Source organism: Falco cherrug, chromosome 10 (assembly GCF_023634085.1).
Source record: "Falco cherrug isolate bFalChe1 chromosome 10, bFalChe1.pri, whole genome shotgun sequence".
In the NCBI taxonomy this organism is placed as follows: Eukaryota; Metazoa; Chordata; class Aves; order Falconiformes; family Falconidae; genus Falco; species Falco cherrug.
Window position 1 is genome coordinate 25,133,376 of NC_073706.1, and position 23,976 is coordinate 25,157,351.

Sequence of the window (23,976 nt, forward strand, 5' to 3'; positions counted from 1 at the left end):
ATTTGGGGCAACTATTCCCACTGTTTGGAAGGAGGCATGGATCAGGCCCGTGGAGCCAGATTTCTGGAGTTCAGAGACAGATTTTCAAGAACTTAGTACCAACAATCAGTGCCAGATCTTCCAAATAAACACACTGGGTGTTGAGCTCTCTTAAAAATATGTGTCCCATAACACAGTGTCTTCACAGAAGTGAGGTTCTTTTACAAAATCTGTCCCACCGTGACTTGCCAAAAATCACACGTAAGTTTGCATCAAAGCTGACTTCTATTGCCTTCACCATAAGCCTGATTTCCTACTCTTACACCACATCATTCACTTTGGTATTTATTCCTAATAGTCATTTAGAATAGGTTGGGTTTGTGGGGGGGTTTGGGGGTTTTTTTGTGGGTTTAGTTGTGGGGTTTTTTTTCCATAAAGGCAACAGAATGAATGTGGAAATCTATGGGTCCATCTCCCAGTTCTGGTCCTCCTGATATCTTTCCTGAGGAACACAGAATCAGGTGCTATATACTTCTCATGAATAAAGCTCTCCTGAACAGATGTGGCTTGGCTAGTTTAAAACCTCTTTCAGCTTTCAAAACTGTTTGGGTTTGTGGTTTATTTTTTTAAAGTCAGTTTCAAAGTGAAGCTAAAAATATTTACAAAAATAACTTTCCCCTAAATCAGCCTTATGAGGAACCAGTCAAAACCCTCTGCTTCTCAAAATTTACAGCACAGAACAGGAATTACACAAGACACCTATACAAACATCATCTTTGCAAAATCAGTTAATTCTGGATAGAAAACCAAAAAGCCACAAATCTCTTGGAAGAAAAACCAAGCAAGTATCTTCATAGGCACCTCACATCTGAACAAAATGCAGATCATACATATTCATAACTCTGTGGTGCTGCATTAGATTAAAAGCTGCAGAAGATGCAATAAATGCTTCTCTACAGTTTATGCCTCACTCCTTTCCCTCTTCCCTCATCTCTGCTACATGCTGCTCTGCAATTCATTTTTATTTAAAAACTCAATGTGGCAGGTACCTACAATTCCTGCTCTCTGTGACCCCTGGGCACAAGGTAAAATTGCTATTTTCTCCTCTCTCAGGAAATGTAAAAGATACCACCGGCATGAAATTTGACACGCTTGTCATAACTATCAATCCCCCCAAAACAAGCTAGATGTGATAAGATTCTTGGAGAAGTAGGATGGAGAAGTTAAATTCAGGTTTCTGCCAAGTTATCAACATTTGCCAGTTTTAGCAGAGAAAACTTTTCATCTTATTGGATAAGTGTCCTCCCATTTATTTTGATAGACTTGAAAATCAGTGCATTTTGCTGACATTATGTCCAATTAAGTCTAGAATATTTTTGCTTGAAGTCAATGGTTTTTTATCTTGACACCTTGAAAAAGAGGGCTCACTTTGAAGACACACAGGATGTGAAAAGACAAACCCACGGTGGCAGCAGTGATTATTAAAACATAGAAATGTAAAACTTATATATGTTACAGAAGCACCTGACATCAGTAAGGAAAACCAAACAGTATTTACTGCAGTTGGTGACAAGACAGCTGTTGATGTTCTTAGGACTAAGGAGAGGCTGTTTGGTCAGTTAAGAGCCAGGAAGGCACCAGGGAGCCAGGGGGGCTCTGGGAGAGAAGAGCCTCCTCCCTGTGCCACTGGGGAGGCTCAGGATGTGGCCCCACCAGTGAAACTTAAGGACCAAGAAAGACCAGGACGGAGAAATAAGGCAAAAGAGGTATCAGAGAAGAAGCCCCATGTGGACCCAAGTCCACCAGCACCTACCCAGGAGCCCCAGCTGAGCGGCACCACGCACCCAGAACCTGCCAGCTGGTGCGCGGGCAGGGATGCTGTGGATGCACAGCTGCAGACCCGCGCCCCCCCGCCCAGCGACCACACGAGATGTGCTTCACTCTATTTCTGCACATACTTTTAACATTTACCACAGAATGAGTGCCAAGGTCTGACCTGGCTCCCCACCTAGCTCCCCGACCTCACAACCTCACATTTTGCTCTCATCTCCTTGGAGTTGGCGATGAGCAACACCACTCATCAAAATGCAAACGCATCAAAAGCCAGGCACAAGCAAAGGGGAGCAGCAGGAGGAAGTCTCATCCATTTCTTTCCTCTTCCCCCAGGAAAGACTATATAGCACTAATCACAGTAATAAATTACCTGCAATCAGATTAGCTATTTATTCATCGCATTCAGTTTTTCCCTTCCTGAAAGGCCCTGTGGCAGCACAAAACCTTCATTCTCTCTGAATTTTTTCTTCTTTCTGAATTCTTTCTGAAATACTTTGGCGTGTTTTCTTTCGGCAGTCCTGCCCTTTGTCTATAATCTGCTGACCTTCTGTGTTTAATATGGAAGGATAAACAGCCACACACAAAACTATCCTACTCCACAGTATTTTAGTTTCATCTTGACCAGATTATCTCTGCCTATCTATGTCCGCGCTGTCTGTACAGAGAGACGCTGCAGCACAATACACAGGTTGAAAGGCATTTCCTCATTTTCCTTCACTAAATTTTTATTAGCTACATTTGGTCTTTATTAGTCTAATTTCCTAACTACTAAATTTTCCATCGTGCATCAGTAATATTATTCATTCTAATTTATACTGTGAGTCTGGAAAACAGAAGAATCTCTTCCCAAGCAGGAAAAGAGTTTGATCTGTTTGTTGGGACGAACACTTCAGAAATCCCAATTGTCAACTCCCAAGGCAATAACTGAGTTTATATTAAAAATACTTAACTGTTTAACAGGCGAGATCAATATGCTAAGATTAAAGCTACTAAAAAATATGAGGGCACCAAGCCTGTTAGGTAGAGTCACTTATACTGAAGTATTTTAAATACTGTGAATTTATGTGTATATACACACACAGGGTGCATGTGTGTGTGCACACATACCTTCAAAATATATTTATTTTGGCTAAGATGTTTTTCAACACACGCCCTCAACAGTAGAAGCAAGGGCACAATGTAATAATTGATCATGAAAATATTGCAATTAGACAATTTGTTCTCCTCTGGAAGACAAAAGGTCAGTGTAACTCTTACTCAAATAAAAGCAAAGATAGCTAACTGTGAGTACCTCGTAAAAATCTGATTTTTTACAGCAAATACATTAATCTGGGAGTCTCAGAAGGTTTCTGTGACTTCTCATTTTAACAAGTCAACCCTCAAGCTACAGTCCCACCCACCTTCGTCTCCCAAGCGTTCATCCTCACTCCTGTGCCACCACACCTCTGCTACCACAAGGACTCAGTGGCTGCAGAGCACAGTGGATCAGGAAACTGATCCAGCTGAAAACTGATGTAGCAAAAAAAGAATGCAGCCCCGTGAACACTGGTAAGGCAGGACTTTTGCTGGCTGCAACCCCATACATCACTTTACAGTGTTAGCAGACCAACAGACTGACTTTAAATACACCTATTACACGGGACAAGGGGGAAGCTGGGGAGACAGCAGGGGATGGAGGGCATTGGGGTTTTTTAAGCTATGTAATCAGGTGTTCCACTGGGTTTTTTTTAAGTTCACCTCAAGTAGGTGATCCTAGGAGTCCATAATCTATTGAACAACTGTTCCATTTTAATGCCATGCTTCGTATGAGTACAATTCAGTCACACAACCCAAGTTCTGTAGAGCTGCCAGACTTGAAAAGGAGTCTGACTGGCAATGAATGTTAACTGCCGAGTCCCTACAAAAATAGAAAATTACACAGGGTTTTTTTTGACTGCTCTTACCTACAAAACCCACAGGGAAGTAGGGAAATAAGCAATAATATGATACTAGTTGACTATAAAGTGGTAGAAACCTGTATTTACACACCAATGCTATGCAAGTGCTTTTGATGTGAAGCTCTGAATATGCATATGCATGCATTAACTATTCAAACCACACAACACTTCCATGAAATGCGAAGTTTTTTCATGCCCATTTCATAGCCCCACAGACCCTTTGGCCATATGTTGAGAAACGGGCTGAGAAACCTTGAAGTACAAATCTTAGTCCCTTAAAAAAGAGAGAAATATGTACAAATGAATCGTCTTGAATTTACGGTATATCACACACACTTCAGAAGTGCAAAACTGGTCACGGAGCATTCACCCATAACCAACCACATACGCATCCAGAGATAAACTCTGAAGGAGCAGATTTTGTGTCTTTCCCATGGGCTTTCCATGCCCCCAGCAGCACAGGTTGCTATCAGATGTCTGACCACAGCTGCCCACCTGCCCACGGGCAGCAGGCAAGGGCAACCAGCACAACCTGCAACTGGTCCGCAGCGCTCTAACTCTTCACACAGGTTTCTCACGGAAAGCCCGCTGCATCTCAGGGCCACGGTTTCTCTCTTTTTCCAGCATTTACAGCTTAACACACACAGACCCCCTTCAGCTTTTTAAAACAAAGAACATCTCAAAGGCGCTCATTTCTTCTTTGGCAGAAACAAATGAGTCAGTACAACATAAGTACAGTTGCACAGGCTCCAGCTTTCCAATGATAAGCTGGACTTCTCTCATCAACAATCAACTTCAGGCACCAAGATTCAAAACTGGGTAGGAAAAACAGTTTTCTAGAATGAGACTGACCAACTGACTGTGAAACTATTCCTACTGTTTTAAACAAACAGCCTTTACAAGAAGTGCCCAACCGAATAGCTGAAACTGATGTCAGCCAACACACTGGCTGAAAATGTGACTCATTAATTTCTATGTATTTTACCCCTCTGCATCTGTAGAAATCTACAGAATGAAATAATCAAAAACAAAAAAGCAGGCAAATAAAAGACAGAACATGCACAAAACCAAAACATGCTTCTCAAGAAGTACAAAGAACTGAAATACAAGATCTCTCAAAATCTTCTTGATGAAAACTATACAACCAGCTTTTTAAACTATCATCAGTTCAGATGCCTTTTTTTTTTTTCCCCCCTCCCTCTGCAAAAGAATAAAGAAGATTTTGGAAAGGAAAAAATAAAGGCAAAACACACATGGGCAACAGCAAGACGAGCAGATGAATGGAAGTTTAACTGTTTTGCCTTTATGCAAAGAAAACATCAGACCACAGCACAGGGAGAAGCAAAGGCTGAGATCCTTGAATTCCTGTGATAAATCTAATGCTTGTACATTAAAGCTCCCCTTTGTTGAAAACGCTGTTAGACACAACAAAACAGAAATGTTAGGTAAGTGCAAGCTCTGCCTCTGACCTTTCACTCTGTAACCGTCAGGCTTCATTAATTTTCACAAGGCCTGACAGCTCTAGCGTTAATACTCACACTTGAGGATCGAGCCACACAGCAGGTTCAGACTGCTACCTTCTCCTCTGAAACTCATGCATTACGATTTCTTCCATGCTGGCAATGGAAAACCAAGTCTAAGAAACATTAAACACAAAAAACTACGTTACAATAATGCCAAGGTCGAGCCATAAACCCATGAAAGCAAGGAAGTACCGAGTGACTCTTGCCTCAGTACCTATAACTCAGCAATGCAGCACCAAGGTACTGCAGCAAACACAGTCCCAGTGACCGCAGATACGGTGCCGCGGGACCTGTACGGGCATTCAGGAGAAGTCTGACACTGCAGAGTCAGTGGTACCTAATACCAAGCGCTTCCACTCCTTCTCTCTCCCATAGGTAAACAGCAAATTTTGCACAACGTCACCAAGAGCAGCAGGAACCCCGCACTGCAGGACCGCGTCAGCGAGGGGTCTGATCACGTGATGCTCTGACATCTGTAACAATTCCTTGCTTTTATGTATTTATGTCTCAACCATAACATTATTCTAATGTAACTGTTTGTGATTAATATCCTTCTCCTCCCTGTTAGAAGGAAAAACGTGGCACAACAACAATCTTTTGTTTCACTTCAGTGTTCCACACCTTCCTTAGTGTTACCCTGAACATAACTTGTGTTGGGTTTTGATCTCAAGAGTTGTTTTGAATTTCACTGGGCTACTGTTATTAAAACATTCTTTGAAACATGGAAAGTTTTATCAATCAATACATGGCATTTGTTTTGAAACAGACCGAATCTGAAGTTTTTGTTTAGCCTAACCTCAAAAACAAAAATCCTCCACATTTTGCCGCTCACAGCACTTGCCAAAGTGAGGTGTAAAAAGTCCCCCAAATTGACTTTAAAATTATGAAATCTGACACAGAAGCAGCACAGATTGCTTCCTAGTTCCTGGAAAAGCAGGCTTGTAATTATGTAACCTAAAAAATGGAGCTTTCAAGAGGAAAAAAAAAAAAGAAAAAAAAACCCACCTAACTTAACATCAAAAAAGCTGACCACTATGAAGTTTCCCTTTAAATTTAGCAAATTCTGAAAACAACACCCTCCCTGGAAATGGCAATAGCCTTCCTCTTCCCTTTCACTTTTAAAAATGCTTCTTGCACAAATGGTAGTTCCTGCTACTCCTCGCTTTCCCACAGCAAAGCAATACATAAAGCACTACCACGGCTGCACTGGTGCTATGGGCGCACATCCAAAGAGATCCTGTAAGTGAAACGGCACTCACCCGGGCAAATCTGCAAGGTTTTCAGGCAAGAACATCTTTTGCCTGGCAGAGCTGAATGAAGGGTGTTCCCCTAAACAGAATTACCCCATGTTTACACTTATTATAATGAGATTTGCACCTAACCCCCTGTAGTTTAAGGACTATAGTGCACGTATACTCCCCTGGAGAAATACGTTATACCTTGTCCAACAGGATTTTACATTTTCTCTTGCAATCAAGATCTTAATGTAGCAGGGCTGACAAGTTTTAAACCAGTTTCAGCTCGGTGTGGTTTTGAATGGCTCAGATCTTGAACTCTGAATACCAAGGCTGAGAACAGGTACATAAAACTCTGCCTTCACAGTGCCAGTGGGGCTAAGCAAAAATGTTCTCCTTGAACTTGATTAAGACTAAATTGAAAAGAACAGTTTTGGTTACTATTACATTAGGCTAAAATACAGAAATGAACCTAATACTATCCAAATCTAATAAGAAAAAGCCATCTCTATTTCAAAATTTTCAAAGCTTTCTCTATAAATGCATCACAGATCAATTTACATGGTACTTTTGCCAATAAGCAAAACGAGATCACAGGTTCCAATTGGCTTAACTCATATTGGAAAGTGCAAAAGCAAATGCTAGAAAATGCAATTACTGCAAACAAACTCCATTTTCTCCACTCAGGAGGGAATTTCAGGGAACATTTTATTGCCCTCAAATAATATTTCTAAAGGCATCAATACACAATTCTATTTTCTTTTCGGAGTCCCCCCACACTATATAACCTAATCCTCTATAAAGAAACTCACCAGATTTTGAAATAATATATTGGTTGTTGATATTACCTTGTGCACGCACATATTGTATCAATTTAAATGATTTTTCTCCATGAATCTTAAGAATATAAAACCCAACAGTCACTGTCTGACACAAACAGATCTGGACCTACTTCCCGTAACATACCCTTTGTCTCTGTAATTTACATTTCCAATTGAGTCTTTTTTTCCTAAAATAAATGATTAAAAGCCATCAAAAAGGAGGTCATCTTGAGAAACAATTATACAGAAAGTAATTAAGCTAATCATAATTATCACAATGTCTTGGTATTTTCACGTACATGTATATTTTCACGTTGCAAAAGACCAGGGACAAGATCTTCCAGACAAAGTAAAATATTTAGTTAAAAGAGAAACAAGTCTGGATATAAATTTCTCACTACTTACTGAAAGAAAACTTAAGGAAGGAAATAAGAATTATGAATGCAGGACCCAGATTTAGATTCTGCCCCAAATTTTTCTGCCTTATTGACAGGGACCACCTTTATGTATGCAGTTGAACCTCCTTTTCTGTGCACAGGGTTGAAATGCACACCCCTATCAGGACACTTCCAACATCTACTACCGATTTTAATATTAAAAAATCAAGGGAAACACATATAATCACCAGAAACATCCTGAATCCATCCTACTTTGAACTTGTCCCCATAATATGTTTTCTGATTTTTAAATTAAAGTCTTTGAGACTTACAAATGCACACAGCAGCAGGCACATACCTCCCTCTGCCTCACAGCCTGGTAAAGCCTAGTGAGTATTTCTAAAAAAAACCCTCCAAATGCATCCTTTTTTTCTGCATCCTAGGAAGGTGGTCAGAGCATCTTATGAGACCAAAAAATCTCAAATACATAAACCAAGAAACTGCTGGTAACTATTTTAATTTTCTTTCTATAATACAGTAGATTTTACGTAACTTCTCAATTTTTATGCATGGAGATGAAATCCTTCGTTTCAAAACTATGATTTTTGAGCACACTGCTGGTAAACCACTAAACATACTGGGGCTCAGACTTACCTGACTACCAATACTAATGTAACATGGATAAATTCCCATAACAGTAAGGGAAAAAATAATAAGCAGGGGCAGCAAGAATAATCGCAAGGAAAATAAACTGAAAGGAAAATGAAGAAGTCAGATAAAATATTTTTATAGTATCCCAAAGGTTTTAAAACCGTGTACTGCTGCCTAAAAGCAGGACAACAGCTTTTTAATAACTCTGACAATGTAACATTCTCCAATGTGCTAAAGTAATTAGCTGCTCTTGAAATTTCACCCTGTGATCATGTTTGGTGCTTCCACTTGTAAACATTTAAGTATGAGAGGCAAGTCTGATGTTCAAAGGTGGTTTTAAACATATCTTTGGATGGCAACGCTGGTGTTTCTTGGGAATTGCTTCTTCCTTTTCCAAGCTGGAAGAAGAGAAATCCAAAACCTGAACTAAACTCCCCTTCTAGAAGCAGCCCAACATCCATCTGAAAGCACTGTGTACTCTATCTCAGAGCTACCCCCACAGTCTTTGCATGAAATTTTTACAGAGAATAAAAAAATAAAGTACACAGAGAATGCAAACAGAAATTACAGTGAACTAAAAATATTCAGGCAGGCTTTTATGAACCTCCAGTATTATTTTTCTAATGCCACATTTGAATTTATTATTCTAAATAAACCTAAACATTCCATTATAGTCTTTCAAGATGAACTTGGATACCAGGAATCTCCTGAGCCCTGTAAGGAAATTCCTTTTAATAACCCAGCCCACAGAGGTTTCTTAGCTACTAAAGGAGACAACCAAATCGCCCCAGCTGTATCATGTTATTACAAGGAACTGAATTCCTCTTATGCAGCGTTGGGTTTTTTTTTTCCTAGCCATTTAGAATTGCCTGAGCAGAATGACACATAGCCTCAAATACCTTCCTTATAAATTTAAGCACATATAGCAACCCCAACCACTAAAAAAAAAACAGCAGAAGGAAACTTTCAGCCTGATAAAGGTCTAGAGGGATAATGATGGAAAGTGGTGCCAGCGATTTCTGAGTTCCAAGTCTCACTCCTGCTACTATTTGTTGCCACCTCCCCTCTTCTCCTGGCTTTGCAGAATTTCAATTGCCAAATTATGTTACAGCATCGGGACCTCACAACAGACAGTTCAGACTGAAGTTTCTTTAAAAACCCAAGGCACCGCTCTTTGGATTCCAGTGGACAAACCTATGTGCTGAAATGCCTCCTAATTGTCCTTCCAAAGAACAGATCAATGAAAAATACCATGTGCAAGGTAGACTCCGTTCTGCAATATAGAGTTTGCGTGCTTTATTTGTGATGGAATTCAGGTGAAACTCTTACCTTTCCTATCCCTGTTACAAGTACATTGGCCCTCTGCTGCAGCTGTCTCTGCTTCTTAATAAGGATAATAGTAAGCACATAATGTACTAAGGTAGTGAAATGTTTTTGAATCAAGTTAAATGGATATGAAAGATTTATGGCACTTGTATCTGTGCACCTGATTTACAGTAGCGTTTTCACAAGGCGCTGCAAAATCTGTACGATGCAGAGTCTGTACTTTTTTTGCATACAGAAGTACACCAAGGATTTTGGTACATAAATAAGTATTTCTCTGTAATGTGAGACATTATCATCAAGTGTTAGGGCATGCAGCATTCCCTATTTTTTTACCTAGTGTGCTTTCTGCAGAGTAGGGTCTCTCTTGACATACCCATTTTAGCCATCATTTCTAGACTTTAAAAAAAAAAAAAAAAAGGAATGAAAAAACTGCTGTAAAAGGGCATGATATGCAGGCCTCGAGCTTTGCTGAATAAAGCAACAACTCTAGTTAATCAGAGCTGGTCATTAAGACCAAGCACTAAGAGAACAGTTATTTCAGTCACTTACACCAAGGTAACAATTTATTTCTTATTTATCCTCCTTTCTGCTAAGGTTTTGCCCTTTCACCTCAGAGGCAAGCATCATTGTTTTTACAGCTGGCTTCATGGAAGCATTTGTTTATGAACGGCTATATTGCTTCCACTATAACTGTACACTCTCTAGTAACTCACCCAAACGCCAGGACCCACTTTAACACAGCTAGCCAGAGCTGTCGGTCACCAGGTCACCAGATCCATGGCTCTTCCTTCCCTGTCCCCAGGGGCAGTGCCACGACAGGGCAGCCCCTCGGCCATCCTGGCTCCACAATTCCCTCCCTGCCTGCCACACGCCAGCTAATGGCACACAACGAGAATTTACAACCAGGAGAGTGCAAATCGAGAATTTACAACCAGGAGAGTGCAAATGGCGAATGGCTTTCGCTCCAGAACTACTCTGGGAATTGCCTCGCCTGGGGTTTTATGAGGGGACGTTACTCCGGGGCCTTTACCCTCAGCACCAGAAGTATGGCTACAGCGACTTTGTTTTATTCCCAGCAACCACTGAAGCTTGAAGCAGGGACAGAGGACAGGAGAAGCAACAAACTACTTCCTCACAACACTCAGGAGACATCTCCTGCATAAAAAAAAGTGGGAAATTTCATGGTTGCCTTGCAGCTTCCCTGCTCACCCCTCAGCAGCGAAGGCAAATGCCAAATGCTCCTCAGGGAGCGGGGGGCTAGAGAGTAAGGCCCGGGGGAGGGCAGCTCAGGTAAAACTAAAGTACAGCTCATTTTTTATCATTTGCAGCTCTGTTTTAAACTAAAACCCTCCATGTCAGCCGATTACACTAAAAAATTTAATGGCAACATTCAGGGGAAAAGGAGCAATTGCACTCCCATACCCAGCCTGGCCTGTAATACTAAAGCTTCTGGTTCATTAGAAAAGATGTACATAATTCTGAGGTCTTTAAGGTTCACTTATCAACAGTTACAGGAAATTCAAAGCGCAGAGTGTTCCCGAGCTCTCATTTCTTAATTTTATTACTTTGGGAAGGAATGAAGCTCTGGGAAAAGCAGGTGAACCTCCACTATTTTATGTCCCTGCGCTCTCATTTGTCTCCCTTTTCTTTGTAGCCTCCGTCCCTCCCCCAGTTTGATGTTATTTTGTTCTCTTCTGTGTTGGCTTTGCATCTTCATGCTTTCCTCCCTACATTGCTATCCCCTGTTGTGCCGCTTTGTTCCTCCTCTGCTAAATGTACCATCAATAGCAAGCACGGGTTTGGTAGCCGTCCCCTCACAGCTGGCGTCCGGGATGAGAGGAGAGCAGCCCAGCTCAGTGAAGTGCGGTGCTGCAGTGACCTGAACCTCGCAGCCACCGCAAGTAATGAGGACCGCCGCTCCCAAAGCCGGGAAGGGCCACCATGTGCCAGCACCCAGTGCTGAGACCAGCCCAGTGCCATGGGACGTGGCAGCACAGTGGGTCCTCCAGCCCTGTGCTGGGCTTTACCCAGAGGTGCTGCTGCCTGTGGATCTGGTAACCCACTTGATGGAGCAAGCACCGTTATTCACACTGTCCTGCGCAGGGTGACAAAGCAGGACAAAGAAAAACACAGATTCCTTTAGCTCTGGGAGAAGAGGTTTCTCTTCCTCCTCACCAGTGGTACCAAAGTGCCTACAAATATAACACCCGTTCTCTGAAATCAATATACTCCCTAAAGATAGTCAATGAAGATTTCAAGCTCTTCTAACAGGCATGACGGGGGTGGATGTGAGAGGTGGAGTTACACAGGGTCTTTCTTTCACAGCCCTTTTGTGCCAAGACATTGTGTCCCGATACATAAAATGTATGCAGAATTTGCCCGAGCTCAAGTACTTGGCTTCAGCTCACTGCAACAACAGGGTTAATTAAGCTACGCAAGCTGCTTATAGCCAGCAAGAAGCAACAATCTTTTTTGTAAAAAAAAAAAAAAAAAAAAAAAAAAAGGTCAGTAATTCTTGGAACATTTATTAACCCCCTAGTGCAGGCAATTACTGTAAGATAAAGGTCTGCCAGTCTTGCATTAACATAAATTGCTGCATGTTGCTATTCTACAGCATAGTAATGTCCACAACAGTGTGAATAAATGCTAACATTTGAGTTTTAAGCTTGATTCAACCCCCCCAATCTCAAGAGTTTTAGCAGATTTTCACTCTCAGTGGCTGTTTGGCCGCAAAAAAATTACCATTTTACACAAGCCAAAAGAATGCAGGATGGCATTTCACACAGATACTGTTTTGTAGCTCGGTTCAAGGTAATCTCACACATTTCTGAACATGCAGAACTGAAAAGAGGAAGGGGGGTGGGAAGCACAAAACTCAAAGATCATTCCTGCTCTCCACAAGGTTCTGTAGTCACATACAACACAAAAAAACCCAGCACTGATTAAAAAAAAAAAAAGGCTTTGTAATAGACAGGACACTGCCAACCAGCTTTAAATTGAATTACACAGCCTGCTAATCTTTATGATGAAATAAAATTTCTTTGAACACTACACATTATACTAAAATCTGCAGTGCTTTCTTCCTCCAGCCCCAACCTCTCTGCTCAAAGCGACTCCTCTACCCCGAAACCATTGTTCTTTCTAAGCAGGAATGTGATGCTCTACTAACAGAAAGACTTCTTATTTTAATTAGATATTGCTAATATGGTGTGCGTGATGTGAAAATTTAGTAAAGAGATTTTTGCACTTTGTAGTTTTGATGCAACATTAAATTTGTATGTGGCAAAATAAATCAATGGTGTACAAAGAACACATACTTTGACTGCTTTCCATTAAAATCATTCTCGTATTATGACACATGGCTGCAGCAGCGATGCTGGAGGAAGAATCTGATGACAATGTCTATAAAACTTTCTATTTGGGTGGCATTACTTATTTCATGACTGGTCAATACAGCAACCGTAAATCTCTGTTCTGTTTTAAAGTGTATTTGCAGGAAAGGGGGAATTGAAAGGAAGAATAATTTTGGTTATTTTATAAATTTGTATTGGTTATGGTTTATTATTTGAAACCTGATCATCTTCCTCTTTTAAGACAACAGCGGTCCAGGGAAGCAGATCCAAGAAATGACTGAGCAATTCTTGTGATTCAAAGTCCCATCCAGTAATTGTGCAATACTTTCCATGCTCACTAGCTCCTTTCTTTCACTGAAAATTACTAAATGAGTATGTTATAAAGAGACACTCAATCCAGAACATTATTCTCTTTGAAAGCACATTTCACCTGAGCCAAGTTTTTTAACGGCTGTCAAATCACACCTTAATGTTTGGTTTGACTGACCACGGCAGGTAGTATACAACTTGCATAATGGATTTTAAACTGCATCTCTAGTAAAAAGTTAGTGATTACAGTTTAAAAAAACAACCAAACAATTCAAAGTTTATCTGTACGCCATTAACAGATAGTAAAAACAGTTCCTTGTGAAATTTCTTTATGAAAAGTTGCCAGGAATAACAAGAGCAAAACAAGAAACAGCTTGATCAGATATGAATAAACTTATACTGCTCCTCATGCACGTATTTCACTTTACTCCGTGGAAATTCTACTATCTTGACACTCATTTCCATACAATTTCTGCTGGTTTACCTTTCAAGTTCTACTTCTAGGGTTCTGTTTTCTACAAAGCACCTAGTATCTGACTCAGAGCAGGCGATAAGTATGAAGCAGCAGCTATTACAACGATAGATCAAAAGTAGCATTTTGCATTTTTTTTTTCACTTTTGTTTTCACATTTCACTGTAGATTGCTACATCAAGTAAACACTGTTCAGCTTATTACCAAAAATCCACATGGCTGTATTTTCCCACTATTTTATAAATACAATAAAAATGTAGCATTCAAACTATTTTTCTATTCCTCTGAGGAAAAAAACCCAACCCTAAAATTAGTTTTAATGTATCTAAAAAAGCTGTATACAAATAAAAGCTGAACACTGATGATTGATTTAGTCAAGCCATACGGGAATTTAAAACCAAGTACAAATGAGAAGTTAACTGCGACATTAAACACAGTTCTACTCAGAACAAAAGCAGAAGGAACTATTCTTAAGTAGTGATACTGCAATTAAACCTAACTTGGTAGAAACTTTTTTAAACTTTTCAATAAAGACAGAGTGAGATACATAACCCAGATAACTAAACATATAAAAAAAAGCACCAAACCAAGAAAATTTGAAGACTCTAGATTTCATCTTATAAATCTTGGGGGGGGGGGCGTTAGATGAAATTGCTTCAACATGTTCCAAATTCATAATATTCAGTATCTAGAATTAGTAAGAAAGCTGTCAGAATAAAACTGTGTGTACAGGCTTGCCAGTGGCACCTTTAGGTCTCCGTTAATTCTCCAGTTCCAAGCATCTCTGAAACAGGCAGCCAACATGGTGTGGATCCTGCAAATCACACGGAATTCCTAATGGTATCAGAAGGATAACAGAACACCAACACCAACAGAAGAGGCAACTGCCTTCAGCAGCCAGCTCAACCTCTTACTGAAGTACGTGTATCCCATTCCAGTGTCTGAAACCTGAAGAAGCATCTCACCAGAGCCACCCACAGAAGACATAGCTGTTTTCAAAATTAGACTAATAGATTTTCCTGGGAGTTGCTTCCCTCTCTCCCAGAACAGCTGTGCAAAACCCATACACACTTACAGGATTAAAGCTACCTCAGCATTTTCCTGCGCTCACAATGAATGCAATTTTTTCTCAAGTGCTAAGAGTTTTGTTCATCAAAATGGTATTTCATGTTTAGTCAATTATTCATTCTAGCTATAACAAGTAGAGCAATATAGGGTTCAAAATATGCTCCAGATGGTAAAAACACAAATCAGAAATAAATCAATTTATAAAAATAGGAAGAGATTTATTTTTATTGCCATAATTTTACTTTAAAATATTCATAAGCTTCCTTCTGGTTCTAAATTAGTTCAGAGTACTCTGAGCTCTCTGAATTTGGAGAAATTTAGAGCTTACTGCTTTGTTTTTATAAAAAAGCATCCTGTCAGATGCTAAAATGATTCATATCAGAAATATACTTTTACAGAGCAGAAGTTCCCAAAAAAAATTCTTCACCACAATGAAAGAGTTTTCAGTGTACGTTAGCAGAAGGAGCACACTCATACAAAACCCTAAATGAAGTATGTCCGGAGAAGAGAAAAGAAGGGTAGATAAAATGAGGGAATAACTGAGCCAGCCCAGAGAGACTGAGAAAGGATACACAAGGAATGTGAACCAGAATTTTTAAACAGTGATAAGAGCTTGATCTTACTATTAAACTATTTTTTTACAGTACTTTTTTTTTTTTCAGATTAAATTACACTATCTTCAAGGTCAAACACTATTTTGGCAGGTGTCTGGCTTACAGTTTTGAATATAATTTCAAGTTTCTACAGTACTAATGCAGAAATCTAAGTGTAGGCTGGAACCAACTGTCTGTCCATATCTCTGAGAGCAACAGCACAATTCCAAGGCTCTTCCCATTCCGACATCCATTCCATGTACCAGCCAGCAGTTCCAAGCTGAAGCTGCTATTTTCAATAACTTGACATTCACACAAAAGTGAACTTGGAAAGGGCTGACAATACGTTTCTGAGGACCGACCACATCCATATATGCAGAGCATAACAAGAAAACCTTTCTTTTCACTTCAAGTAACATGATGAACTACACCACAGAAAAGAAGCTGAATTTTTATTTTAGCTCAATCAACAAGGTTTATACTAAAGGCAAGCACATATTACAGGTAAAAAAATATTTATTTCAGTACAAAACCATATGTATTAGTCCACTAAACCATTCACAAAGTTCCTCAAGTTGTTATCCCACAGAAATTAAGAAAAATGCATTAAAAAAAAAAAGACATGAAAGAGGAAAAAAAAATATGGAACAGTCAAGTTGCTAAATCCCAGAACAACTCAGAAAACACCTAGCCAAATTCCACTTCAGCTCCACAGACATTAACCAGCAGTAATTTCACTTACTGGATTTATTCGTATCTACCACTGCAGCATTTTGCCTAGCTCGTCCAGCAATATGCCTTATATTAAAAATTTTCCACTGGGGAGAAAATAAAAAAACCAACAAAAAAAAATGAATAAAGTTAAGAGATAACCACTGGATAAAAAATGAACAAAACTGGCTATTTGAGAAAAATGACTAAACCAGATGCAAATTATTCACACAAGTAAGGATGTGCATAATCAGGCCCATACTAACTGAGCACAATAAACAGACCGTCACTCATTAAAGATTTGTCTGCTTGAATTTATCTTTGCATTCTCTTCAGTTCTTAAAAGTTAGTCAATCACTTCCCATGACACAGGGATGGAAACATTGCACTATGAAGACAGAGCTATAATTAGATATTCCTATATTTCATTTCACATATATGACTGAATGAGAACGGATGGGAAAAATATGAACGGTGACAATAACAGTATGTTGAAACATTCAGTAAGAAATGTATTAGGCATAGAATAACATCTTAATTCTTCCTCAGCACATAATGCTGTGTTTACTGCAAGGTCAGTTAAGTTACTATAAGAGATTTTTAATGAAAACAATTATAAATTTAAAATAACTGTGTTTAAAGCATTTAACAGTCACCAAGGTCAAGTGATTACAGCAGTTACAAGACCCAAGGGACATGTTCACACCAAAACAAAGTGAATAAATTACCTCAGCCAGCATATGTAATCACTAAGTGACCACAGAGGTTATTCAATGTATAAGACCAGAAGACTTTCATGCAAAACCAATAATGAAAATTTATCAGCTAAAGGGAAAAAAGCATAAGAACTAGTAAAAGTTGCAGGAAAGGCTGAGAGAGAGGAGCGGGAAGGAGCATGTGGAAAGCATATTTTACAACTGGGCTGCCGAGACAAGGAAGGATGAGTGTTAATGAAATGGATGGACAAGACATTTTGCTCAAGTGAGATACCTGAAGAGCTGCAAAGGGATGCAAGACCCAAGAAATAAAAAATTGCAGGATTGACAGAAGTGCTCTCTGTCCTGTCTGACTGGCATATGTAACACCCAGGGCAGTACAGCCAGGCAGGCGTTCAGAATGATCATCTTTGAACTTTTCCCTTGGCTTTACTGCCAAGAAAATTACGGACAGTTATTGTGTTTTAGTTATCCCATTATATAATCCTAGTGGAGATAAGGCTCTGGGGTTTTTACCACAGGGTATGTAAAATAAGCTGTAGAATGAAGCCGAGCTTTGATCTTGCTTCTCTCCCTCATGGTATAAACGATACAGATGCCTTGTCTCCATTACTGCTTCACAACACAACTACCAGTGGAGAAAACTATGCACACAAAGATATGAAAACCCCTTTCTATAAAAGCAACACTGCATCTGATGGGAGATCTCAGCCCATTGCTTTGGAATAAGGTTCTTACCAACTATGATGGAAAGAAGCTGCCTCCCACTGGTATGTATCTTTTAAACTATTACATGTCATCACCTCACAATCTTGAACGTATTAATCTTCACAATATACACAGTCAACAGTAAAATGCAGTTACTCTCATTTTGCAGAGAGGAGCATAAAACAAAGTGGCAAAAGGGCAGGCCTGACTCATAGTATTACAATTCCAGATGAGGATACCAATGCCGCCAGATTCCACAGGGGAATCAATTTTCTGCCTCACCTTATACCAGAAACCTAATAACTGGTATTGTCATATAGATGAAAATGCAAGTGGATTCTGTGCATGTAAAAAAAAAAAAAAAAGAAAGAAAAAAAGAGAGACAGAAAGAACAGAAAGAAAACAAAAAAAAAAAGGGGGGGGGAAAGGAAATAACAAAAGAAGTTTTCTCTGTGTCTGAAATATGAAAGCCTGAGGCCAAAGCCAGTAGGTCCTCACACAATCAAAGCTTCCAGTTTCAATGACACTGCCAAAGAATGCAAAATCTGCTTTCTCAGATAAATACCATACTGACTTCTACAAGAACTATATATATGCTATAAGAAAGCCCCAAGGTAAATTACTGAGGCTGGAAAAAACCCTATTTCAAAGGGTTAGAATTCTTCTGTTGCAAATGTTAAACCCAGGATCTATGTGATAAAGTAACATCATCATGAAACACCTCTTAGATACAAGGAATGCCAAGTGGCTGCCAATACTATAAGATCACCACATGAAAGGGTGAAAACACACGAGCAGCTTGCTTGTTTTGGCTTTCTGCAGCACTGAGTTAGCATTTTCAAGTGCCAAGCACTGGGCATGGACTCTGGCTGTATCAAAGCAATACTTGTGAAATGACTCAAAGTCCAAAGAGGAACTTGGCTAGCCAGGCACTGCTCTCAGCAGCGCGTTCAGGGTAGACTTTGGAGGTCTGCGCTCTCCAGAAGGCAATTCTTTTTCTGGAGCTGCCTGGCATCGGTACTAACAGAACCTCACTGAACAGCCGTGCTGCCCAGGCTTCCCTCCAAGGACTGCAGCACTGGAGGACCACACCGCCCACCGCTGCACAGCCTCCCACTGCCCTTACCTTGCTTGTTCCTCCTCCTTCGCAACACTGACATTTACAGGTTATCACAAAGAATGCTCCAAAGTTGAGGAAGTTGTCTGTGTCTCTTCCCCCAACCTATGTACCAACCCACCTACTTCTGCTACCGCTTCTTACTTCCCGGTCCTGCGATTACATTCCGAGAAAAAGGACAGCTTTGAGCCCATAAAATCTAGTGCTGCTTTCTAGAAATAAGAATGATAAAACTAAATTACAGTAATATGGCAGTATCTGAAAGCCCCAATCCCACATGCACAGCAATAAAAAGGATGAAAATGTTCTTTAAAATTGGGCTGTAGAAATCAGAGGAGGTCAGAAGGAAGATAAAAAGAACAGTATGGAGAAAATGCAAAGGAGGGTGAAAAGACTGAAAATGTAGAAGCTCTTCTATTTAAAAATTCCTTTTGTAAATCCAAATGTTCTTTACTTATCTCTTGAAGGGTCAGCCACGGAACTCCAATGGAATAAAACGATGCTATTAAAGGCATGTAGAGATGTGGCCATCATACAGCAGGCAAGAGACAGTACACTGAGGGAGGTAAAGCCCGAGGACAAAGCTACGCTTTCAAAGGTTTTCATATAATGCTGTAAATTCATTGTAACGTTTCTTGAAGATCAGTTGCATGAGTCACCTTCACCTCTGAGCATTTCTAGTGCACATGGTGACATGGCAGTACACAGCCAGCCTACCAGTGGCATTTATAACAGGAGCATCCTGCACATTTAGATACATTCCTTGTATCTAAGTCCCCCTCCTTCATTTTAGCCTTCTGCTGTTGCAATTTAATTGCCCTCAAATGTAGCGATATGCTATCAAGGCACTGCTATCAAATACAGCAGAATGTGAAACGTCTTCTACCCAAAAGGCATTGAGTGTGTCCGAAGTTAAAATGCCAGTACCCTAACGCAAAGGGGCAATCGTGTGAAGACCACCCCCAAAAAATTCTCTCCTTCCAAACATCATTATTGATTTTGCCATCCTGTATTGTGGGAAGAAGGACTTCCACCATTCCCAAATATGTTGTAGCTTTCAGCACTGCTTTAAATTATGGTAAACCCAAAATACAGCGAGCAATAGTTTTGGCTGTGGATATAAAACCCCACAGTGTCAACTAATGGGACACCGCATACATTCCTACCAGGTGCCACCACCCCCTCAGCACACACGTAAGGCTACACAGTCCTTGCTGTGGAATGACAGAATCTTTTTCCCCCAAGGTAATGCAGAAATACAGCAAAGTCTCCAAATTTGTCTTAATTAACAGAATCACACTGAGGCTAGAAACAGCACATCACATGAGGACAAGTGAAGTAAGCAGGGGGGGGGAGGGGGGGAAGGGATTTTCAAGTGCTCTAATTCAATTAGGAGGCAGTGACTGACACTTGGACAGGAGAGGTTAACTGGGGTCACCAAAACGCAGTAATTCCTTACCTAACCAGTCATTAAACTTCTTAACCTCTGAGGGCAGTCCCAGTTCGGTGAAATCGCCTGTGTGGAGAAGGATGTCCCCATAAGGCATCTGGATGCCATCTGTTCTGGAGTGTGTGTCTGAGACGCAGACAAATCGCGTGTGGCCCGCTGGTTTTGGAGTGTCATATGGGATAGGGTCGACCCTAAAGCAGACACATAAAGATCTCGTAACAGTTACAAGGTTAAAACCCTCACATCTATTATTTCAGATATCAACACAGAGCTATCTCTACAAAGCGTGCATGCACACACACATCCATTTACACACACCATGCTGGAAGAAATGATTCTGTAAAGCAACACAGCCAAAAATCCAGAAGGAATCACAGTGCTTCTTAAAAACTTACCTGGCAAGAAGGGAAGATTAAAAAATACGGAAGATATGGCCGGTTTCTGATATTAAAGTTAATTTAAACATTGGGAAAAACTGACATGTGAGACTTTGAATTCAGATATATTTTTCCACCCTTTACTTTACACATGAACAGGTACAACAGGTCTCGCAGGTGGGCCAGCAACAGGCTCTCACTTGAGCTGAGCAGCTCAGCAGCTGATTTTGTTCGAGGGCATAGGAAATCCTACAGATTCCAGCAGGAATATTTGTTTACACACAAACAGGTACATTCAGGAGTGCTTTGATGAAGCCTGGAAATTGCAGAACTGAGACTAATGACAACTTCTTACCCTCATACAACGTCCTGAGCTCATCTTCCCAAAATCTATAAAGTCAGGAACTGATACAGCAGAGCACTAAGGAACCATAGATAAAACATTTTTTTTCTATTATCAATGATGTTTAAAATGTAGTTCAGTTGGTTATTTGCAACCTACGTTTGTTAATGTGATCTTGTTAACTATATGCAACCCATCACAGAAGTTTGGTTTTGAGGTGTCTTTTTAAAAAAAAAAATAAGCAGAATAGAGAAAAATAACAGGGAAGAGAAGTGCTTTACACATGCTTAGCGGGTCAGAAGTTCTAATGTGCAACAGAGTAACTTAAACTCCAAAAAGCAATCCATCGCCTGTTTTGGAATAGCAATTATTTCTCTGCAGAGATTTACCATAATTCGATTTGCTCAATTTAACTCAAGATTTGAATAGCACAGCATACAGATTAAACCCCATCCCAACTCCACAAAACTTCAACCCATTCCACCGATGTGCCACTTTGATCATTGTTAGAGCTTAGCTTCAGCTAGAACTTTTGGGGTGTTTAGGAGTTATGTCAGAGTAATACTTCACTTATATCTCAAATCATGCGAGCAGTGAAACCGAGCTCTGAGTATTCTAAAGCACCCAAAATAATGCTGTTCTAAGACTTATTGGGACAAACTGACACAACATCCAAAAATCAGTGTCTGACAGTAAAAAGAGATATTAAACAGGTTTTATTAGTTTTGCTCCCCATCCTGAATGAAAAGAAAAATAACTGGCACACATCACTGTAAATCTGTTTTTCTTAAATCCCCACAGCTGTAATGCGACGTATGATTAGCAATAGAAAATAAAACACAAATCCTAGGAACATGGAGACTTTTGAAGTATTCCTTTATTTACTGGACTGTATTTACTATTTTTAGTAAACTACATTAGTATTTATTATATTTTGAAATGTGTAAAAACTTCCACAAGTGTCTTGAACTGTAGCTCCCTGCACAGGTGAGAAAGACCAAAAGCATCCTCCAAGGAGCAATTCAGCTCCCAACAGTGGGGAGTTTACAGTGGTTCAAGAAATCAAACACTGTACGGGTACGTACTGGTTTCCAATGGGAAAATGTCCACATGAACGCACTTACTAACAAGATTTTACTAAGTCTTTTGTATTTGGTACAATGTTTAATAACAGCTAAAATTTTCACATGGGGGAAGGGGGAAAGACACTATTTGTTAGACTGCACTTTCCCAGGTACCATAATTTAAGCATGTCCAGTCCAACTGTATTTACCATAAATATACCACATTGGTATACCTGGCTGCCACAGTCCACTGAATTAATTTGAGAAATTCAGGCTTTAAAAAATGTGGACTTTAATATGGCCTTTACTTTAAAAGCAGGTTTTACTGCAGGCTGGATTGGTTTGGAGAGGAAGTTTGGTAGATAACTGGTTTTGGTATTGCATCTCCTATTCCACCCAAAGCACCAGGTACAATTAGTTGAGCCATACAACTGGTTACCACTACAGGAACCCACTGCAAAAATCTGACGTCCCACAATCAATGGATTCTTAGTCTTTGCAAGGGTCAGATATTAAGAAGGTTATTATTACAGAGGAAAATTAATTTACCCATTGAAATCACACTGGCAAGCTGGGCAGAACTGTAATTATAGACCGCTTTTGTGTTTGGTGTTTTCCTCCCAATTACTCGAAGGTAAGCAGAAACTTCTTCAATAGTATGTCACACAGTAAACACGGGGGTCTCCATGTCAACACTTCCAAGTACGTTTGCTCCAGACAACACAAAACCCAACACCAACTTCCATCACTACCACATACCTTATTCAGGTGGCCTCTGCTCAAGATATGGACCACCACTGCCTGCATCCTGGTAGTCCAATACTGTCCATACACAGCAGTTACGCTTTTGCTATTCTCTGCAGCTTCCCGACAACCCCTGTTTTGCTTTAGGCAACCCCTATAGGAGCATAACACCAAAATTTGGTTCAGGATTTTTCTATTCATGCCATGACTGATTTACAGAAAATTCTATAATCGAAATACATTAAGTTCCTGACCCTTCTTTCTCCTCTTTACAAACACTACGATGTTGCCAAGTAACCTTTTTTCTAAATCTTCGCTTAATTTCTTCTCTTATTCAGTAGTGCTTGCCCACTAAGTACTTGAAAGTGAGATACTGAAGGTTATTGTGTTCAGCCCATCAATTTATCCTACTCAAAACAGTCCTTCAATAGAAACTTAATAAAAGTGGTGTTATTGCCAGTCCTAAAGGCTCAAGTTTTCTTTTCATCCAGAGCTACAGTACAGCAAACAGTAATGCGAGATTTTTCTTTTTTACTACATCATGAGAGGATTGGCCTCTGAACCCGTGAGATGAGCTGCCGCAGGAGGCCAGGCACTACCACCCTTTCACAGCTTTCGGTGACACACTGCTCGCTAGCAGGCTTCCACCTGGGCTGCCAACGCCACCCCTTCTGCTGGTGGTCTGCTCACCTCACAGCCCAACACCTGCAGCTTACAAACCAACATTTCCGAAAGCTCTGTCATAGTTATGCGCCTGACCCTCACTGCAGTTCAACAGGAGATTAAAATAGTAATTTCAGCCACCACCAGTCTCTGCTCAATCAGAGCACATGCCTAAGAGATTCAACATATCCTTCACCATTTGCTCCAAACAGTGCATCCAGCTAACCTGGACAGTCTCCATCACCACCAATACTTTATTTTTTCAGTCTTGAGCTGGCAGGCTGAAACACTTGACAGATTACTTGATCACTGCACTTGGGAAAGCATGGTCACAAAAAGATGCCAGAATAATTTAGCTGTTCTTACGATAGGATTAATACAGAAATCAGGAAATGGAAAACAACCTAACAAAACAGCCAAGTGTTCATACGTTAGGATTAATACAGAAATCAGGAAATGGAAAACAACCTAACAAAACAGCCAAGTATCAAAACGAATGAGAATTTTTTTTGCCGTAAGTTAGTAAATGATGTTGAGCATCTGACTTCCTTTACAGACAGCTGTTAATAGGTACTTATCTATCCTAAGAGATCTTACAACTTAGAA

The 23,976-nt window shown here is 40.1% G+C and overlaps 1 protein-coding gene across 3 annotated transcripts in view; it reads right to left on the reverse strand.

Moving 5' to 3' along the window:
* The window catches only part of MPPED2 (metallophosphoesterase domain containing 2), a 108,808-nt gene that overhangs the window by 50,160 nt on the left and 34,672 nt on the right, over positions 1–23,976 (reverse strand). For all 3 annotated transcript variants that reach the window (XM_055722966.1, XM_055722967.1, XM_005436167.4), the window contains exon 3: positions 20,189–20,370. In XM_055722966.1, coding sequence (XP_055578941.1) covers positions 20,189–20,370 — 182 coding nt within the window. The remainder of the gene's footprint in view (positions 1–20,188; positions 20,371–23,976) is intronic.